The sequence below is a fragment of the Orcinus orca genome, chromosome X (assembly GCF_937001465.1).
Source record: "Orcinus orca chromosome X, mOrcOrc1.1, whole genome shotgun sequence".
Classification (NCBI taxonomy): domain Eukaryota; kingdom Metazoa; phylum Chordata; class Mammalia; order Artiodactyla; family Delphinidae; genus Orcinus; species Orcinus orca.
In genome coordinates, this window is record NC_064580.1 from 27,263,157 (window position 1) to 27,269,722 (window position 6,566).

At 48.4% G+C, this 6,566-nt stretch overlaps 1 protein-coding gene across 1 annotated transcript; it reads right to left on the reverse strand.

Annotated features, from left to right (window-relative positions):
• Positions 1-1,211: 1,211 nt before the first annotated feature.
• Positions 1,212-6,144, reverse strand: NR0B1 (nuclear receptor subfamily 0 group B member 1). Its single transcript, XM_004281016.4, has 2 exons — positions 4,992-6,144; positions 1,212-1,497 (listed from the first exon to the last, which is right to left on the reverse strand). The coding sequence occupies exons 1-2, from the start codon at positions 6,142-6,144 to the stop codon at positions 1,256-1,258; spliced, it is 1,395 nt and encodes a 464-aa protein (XP_004281064.1). The 3' UTR covers positions 1,212-1,255.
• Between the last annotated feature and the right edge of the window lie 422 nt (positions 6,145-6,566).

Here is a 6,566-nt window from a genome sequence, read left to right on the forward strand (position 1 = left end):
TGGCTTCTCTTGTTGTGGAGCACGGGCTCTAGGCGCACGGGCTTCAGTAGTTGTGGCACGTGGGCTCAGTAGTTGTGGCGCACGGGCTTAGTTGCTCCACAGCATGTGGGTTCTTCACGGAGCAGGGATCGAACCCGTGTCCCCTGCCTTGGCAGGCAGATTCTTAACCACTGCGCCATCAGCGAAGTCCAAGTTTAACATTTTTAGTACTATGACATAATTTATTTTCTTTGTAATCCTAAGTATTTTATTTGCTGCATTATTCTGAGAGACTGATTCTGAGATGTCCATAGAATTCATCAGACTGCCAAAGGGGTTTGCACAAAAGAAATTTCAAGACTCCTTGCAATGGGTTATTACCCTAGATTACCTAGATGTATTAATCACTGATGGGCAATTTATTACCTATCAGTGAATAAACATTAGGTGCCCTAAATTTTATCTGGGGACAAGGAAGAACTAGTTCTACGGATTGCATTTAAAGGGGCAGCAGGAGCCAACAATAAAGTCACTATATTTCATACCGTGCTCATTCGATGTGACAGTTACATATATAATGTATCTAAAAGGTGAGATATAATTGGGGGTTTATAACGATGTTGATTTTTCTGGAACTATAGTGCCTCCTTATAGAATGTAAGTTTCTTGTTGAACTTTACTTGCTGTGTACAGAAAAATCCCACACCAAAACTCTGAAAAATCTCCTACTTCACTTTCAGGTGCTTCTCTGATCACAGATTTCCACTTGACTTGGTACAAAGACAGTCTTGCACACAGCCAATGGGAGTGGAGAAGATAGAGCCAAGTCAACCTACAAAGACAATTTTTGTTTATGTTGCCTAGGTTTTTAATATTTTTTGAAGCCCTACTTAAACCCTGATGAACCTTTTCGCAATCAAATTAGTGGTTAACACCTTAACATTATAAGTTAAAGTTACAAATTTGATTTTGGCAGGTTCAATGGACAGAGTGGCTAAACTTGTGAAAATAGCATATGAGTGTAGTCCCCCTGCTCGTTCCTTAAAGATGTATAGAGATGTGTTACCTGTTGGCAAAAGTTTTCCTTTGCAATGAGACAGTATGGAACAGAGGATTTTCTAATTGTTTGTAACTAAAGTTTTTCTTTAATTGAATACAAAAATACTATGCATGTAAAAATAATAAAGTTTATTTTACTCTGTCTTACACTCTTCTGCCCACAGCTCCTCATTTGTGCTTCATGGTGAACTGCATGTGTGTGGCCCCCGTGCCTTCATTACTTCGCACAGAGCATCTCTAGCATCATATCATCCATTGTGACTGGGCCGATGATGGGCCTGAAGAACAGTTCGGCCAGGACATTGGCATTGATGAATCTCAGCAGGAAAAGGGTGCTGTTCAGTTCGGCAAATCTGGCCTGGTGCCCCCTGTGTGTCACCCTGACGTGTTCACGGAGTATCCGCTGGGTTCCCCACTGAAGTCCCTGGATGTACTTCACGCACTGCAGACCTGGTAGGTCTGGAGGAGAAAAAGGGAGAAAAACCTCTTTGTTAGAATCAGCTCACTCTGAGCCCTTTGCTAGCTTTTTAAACAGACCCAATTTCTGCCCCCTTCCCCAATTAAAACAATGCTCAAGCTTCCTGGTTAAAAGTTCTTTTCAACAGCAAGGATAAAGTGCCAAACCACTTCTAAGGTTTCAGGAGCAACGCTTCCAAGAAGGAAATATCATGTAATTATTCTTATTTAATATTCCCTATGTTTGTATGCTCACATTTAAAAACTGCTGGCCCTGAGCCGACAAATGCACACTTAATTCAGTATGACAGTAGAATATAGTTTAATGAATCATTGCTCCAGTTCACTATCTATGCACGTACAAAGAAATTAAAATTATTTCAAGAAGTGTGCACCTTTTACCTATGGCAAACAGGCCTTAGTATAAAGGCAAGAGGCTTTGCTAGGTAATATTTTACCATCCTCCCTTGAATTTCCCACCACTGTAATGATTACCGCCCATGGTGGTAAACTTCACAGCCACCAACTGTGGCTGACAGTCTCATTTAAATTATTTGCCTGCAGGCTGATTTTAGTCTACAGTCCCATAATAATTTAAGAGATAACTCTGGCCACTTAGCTCATTGTACCATGATTTCTGTACTGGGGAGGTTTTTAAAAAAGTGATTCAAATGAGCATTCCAAAGGGTTCTTTAAAAAAAAATAAAGCAGTCTTTGAAAGCATTGTCTTATAGCCATCAGAGGGTTAAAAAGTAAACATGGGGGCTTCCCTGGTGGCGCAGTGGTTGAGAGTCCGCCTGCCGATGCAGGGGACGCGGGTTCGTGCCCCGGTTCGGGAAGATCCCACGTGCCGCAGAGCAGCTGGGCCCGTGAGCTGTGGCCGCTGGGCCTGCACGTCCGGAGCCTGTGCTCCGCAGCGGGAGAGGCCACAACAGTGAGAGGCCCACAAAAAAAAAAAAAAAAGTAAACATGAAAACATCGATTGCAACATGGTACAAAAGTTACTTTTCAAATAAAGATTGCATGACCTTCTTGCAGTACAGTGTGATATCCAAGTAAAACTGAATGAAATGCAATGCAGGAAAGAATAAATGCCTCTAAGTTTTATAAAGAACGTGATAAGAGGAGGCTGCTTTTAAAAGTCCTTTGATCCTCCATGATAGTAATATTACTGTAAAATTCTTTAACTTGTAATTAAGAAATTACCAATTTACCATTCGGTGTAAATGATGTTGATTATTGTAATCATTTTCCTTCCCTTTTTCTACAAAATCCAACAGAAAAGTATTTTAAAAGCATCATGCTAATAGTCACAGAGTAACAGAACCAGCCAGTGTTCTTTCAAAAAAAATAATAGCAATAGGCGAGTCATTTCTAGTACAGGCAAATATCAAATCTGATAAATGAGAACAAAAATACAGCAACATCTCTAATCCATATTCCAATTCTGATTACCCCAGTCCACGGATTACCATCCCCTACTACCTACAGCTCATTATCCAGGCTTGAGACCCAATTTTATTGCACTTGGATTCCATTCATGAGGGTAAGAAGAGGCTTGTGTGAAACCACCAGAAATCGGAAGCTCCCCCAGGTCTAAATTCATGGCTTATTAAAACTTCATCTTGTGAACTCCACTTTTCTCTGCTTTCATACCACACTCCTCTTTTCCCATCATCCCCTAAAAGTGTCCCCCCCACCAGAAAAAGACTTGCCTTCAAAGTAAAATCAAGAAAGAGAAAAGGCAGATAGATGGACTCCATGGGAGGCGGGAGGGAAATGTTTAAACTTAAAGATCAGGGGATACAAAATGATAAACAGCAAAGAAAGGCCACACACTTAGCAGGCATTACTTTTTCCCAGATGCAGGTATATTTATGTTTAAAGCACACCCAGCTTAGCTGGTTAAACTTATTTGAGAGAGGATTCAGAAAAGCAGAGCAAGAATAAGAGATGCAAAACAGGGTGGAGGGAAAGAGGGGAACTAGTGGAATATAAACTTTTGAAAGCTGAGCCCTTGTCTTACCTTTTTATTCCAACAGAACAAAGCACATGGTAGGTGTCTAATAACACAGCTGAAGGAGCGAGAAAACACTGTCTTCCCAATGAACCACCTGAGGCACTTATTATGGATGCAGATTTGCTGACCCTCCACCAGAGCTACCGAATCAGAACTTGTAGAGGAGGGGCCCGGAAAGACTTTGAAGGACCGCCTTCCCTGCCAACACCACCAAGTGCACAGGTAGGTTTAGAAAACAATGATACAAGCAAAAAGTAACCTATCATGATCACTGGGATGAGCTGAGGTCTCTTAAGTCCTGAAATGTGAGGTCTGAATGAATTATTATCCCACTAAATCCTGCTCTATACCCCTTCAAAAGTGCTAGGCAGGAGGCAAGGACATGACCCCGAGACTCCTGGTGTCAGGAAAAAAGGATGTGGAGGGAGCATGATAAATACTATCCCAACTCAAGCTGTCTGGAAACTTCCTGCCCACTTGTGACCCTTCTGGAAGGATGCTGGTTGAAGATGACTCTAGTAGTAGGACATACTCGAGACAAGGTGCTGGGCTGTCCAGGGAGATTTTCTCCAATGAGTCAGTTGCACTGTGTGGGGCAGAGTGTCCAGCACCCAACAGACAACCTGAAAGTGTGGTGCAGCAGACATCCCCTTGGGCCCAGGAGACTGGAGACCCATGCTCCACAACTCACTGGCCATTTATTTTGGAGTAAGGTCACTTGGGACTAGACTACCTAACCTGCCAATGGGATGAGGAAAGGGTGAAGGGCAGAGGGGGTTGATTAGGAGGTCTCTAAGGTGTCTAAAGGCTCTAAAATACAGTGCTCCTGCATGCAGTCTCTTAACATGTCTTTCTCCTACCCCTTTGCTAACCTGATACTTACAGACACTTAGATGATGAGACAGTCCAGCTGCTTAGGACCATTAAAATGACCATTCAGAGACAGACACATGAAACACTAAGTCCAGTGTCCCCAGGGGATGGTGTCTCTGTGGGTTCTTAACAAATATTTCCCCTCTTGCCAGCCTTAATAGACTTTCTCCAACCAAAAGGTTCTAGTAAATTTCAGAGCTGGGTTTCAGAAAGAGACGTTGCAAAATTTGCAGTGAACACAGACTTTTTTTTTTAAAGCTATACTACTGGATTTAAAAGATTTGAGAAGGAATAGCCATGTCCCTGAAAGCACAAACTTTTCCGTAGTAACAGAAAGGTGTAGAGAGATTAAGTACAAACCTCAACAAAAAAAAAAACCCTCCTCTCGGCTGAGTTTCTGGCAGCACCCCACCCACGAGGAATGGTTTCTGGAGCTCCCTCAACTCTGCTGAGTTTGTCATGATTCCTGACTTGTGCCCCCCAAACTCCCCTAACAATGAAAACTCTTCAAGTGTCTGTGCCAGGGGTGGGTACTGCCCAGTGCTTGTAGGAGAAGAGAAAAGCCGGAGCAGAGAAAAGCCAGAGCCGAGGCCGGCGCCCTTACCCGGGTTAAAGAGCACGGTCCCCTTGAGGTAGGCGTACTCCTTGGTACTGATGTCCAGGCTCCAGCACTTGGCGAGGAAGCCCTTGATGGCTTGGACCTCGGCGGCCAACGGCAAATGCTCGGCCTCCGGCGGCAGTACCAAATGTGGCTGCGGCTCGTCGCCCTCGGTCTCCCGCCGCCTGGTGGTGAGGATCTTCTGCAGCAGGCTGGGCTCCGAGGTCTCCACCGTCTCAAAGTTCAAGCGGTCCTGGGCCAGCTCCAGCAGGAGTAGCGGCGCCCAGCAGCTGCGCACCAGCACCAGCTGCTGGTCCAGGGGCAGCACCTGGAAGCAGGGCAGGTACTTGACGAAGCGCAGCGTCTTCAACAGGCCCGCCGAGGCTGCCTCGCAGACCACCTGTGGGCTCTTGAGGGCCACCCGCCGCTGCGCGCCGCACGAGGGGTCCCACCAGGGCCCCCCCGGCTGTGCCTCTGGAGCCACGTGCGTTTGCTTTGCTCTCGTGGGCACGTTGCAGAGGATGCCGCCCTGCCGCGGGTGGTCTTCACCGCAAAAGCAGCAGCGGTACGGGAGCGCCAAGGCCCGCCCGCGCGGCAGCTCCTCTCTGCCCCCCAGCCTCTGCGCGCAGTAGGAGCGGTCCCACCACGCGCCCCCCGGCCGCGCCTCAGGAGCTTCCGGAGCCACGTGCGTTTGCTTTGCGCTGGTGAGCAAGCTGTACAGGATGCTGCCCTGCCGCGGGTGGTCTTCACCGCAAAAGCAGCAGCGGTACAGGAGCACCGTGGCCCGCCCACCCGGCAGTCCCTCTCTGCCCACTGGGGGCTCCGAGCCACAGGAGCAGCCCCAGCACGCGCCCCCCAGCCGGGCCTCGGGCGCCTCCGCAGTCTCCTGCGTTTGCTTCGCGCTCGTGAGCATGTTGTAGAGGATGCTGCCCTGCCGCGGGTGGTCTTCACCGCAAAAGCAGCAGCGGTACAGGAGCGCCACTGCCCGTTCACCTGTCAGCCCCTCTCTGCCCACCGGGGGCTCCGAGCCACAGGAGCAGCCCCAGCACGCGCCCCCCGGCCGTGCCTCGGGCGCCTCCGGAGTCGCGTGCGTTTGCTTCGCGCTCATGAGCATGTTGTAGAGGATGCTGCCCTGCCACTGGTGGTCCTCGCCCGCCATGGCCCGCGGTGCCCGTAGCCCGGCTCTGTCCAGTGGCTGCCGCCTGCAATCTATTTATACCGAACGCGCACGCACGCGCGTCGGCCGTCTCCGCCTGGGCAAAGGCGCGGAGGCGGGCGCGGCGCTCGGGTGTGTTAGCCCGTGACTTCGGCGGTTCAAAAGGGGCAGATGCTCCTTAACAGCTGAAAACGGAGGAGGAGCAGAGCCGTGGGAGCTGCCGGAAACTTCCCTCCGTCTTCTCATTACGCCCTTCCCTGCGTCTGGAAGACAGAGCTCGGCGCAGGGAGCAGGTATTTGGCGGCACTGTTCCAACTTTTTCCATTGAACCCTGGCGTCTAATTTGCTCTCTTTACTGGGAAGGCAGGGGTACCGAAAAGGGGAAAAATCTATTTCTGTGCCATATTTGCAAACTTTCATTAAAT

What these genes read in the sequence shown, in the direction of transcription:
- NR0B1 (XM_004281016.4), bottom strand. Translation starts at nt 6,144, where the DNA reads ATGGCGGGCGAGGACCACCAGTGGCAGGGCAGCATCCTCTACAACATG. An exon ending in GACCGTGCTCTTTAACCCGG is followed by an intron (nt 1,498 to 4,991) that starts GTAAGGGCGCCG and finishes TTTCTCCTCCAG; the next exon opens with ACCTACCAGGTCTGCAGTGC.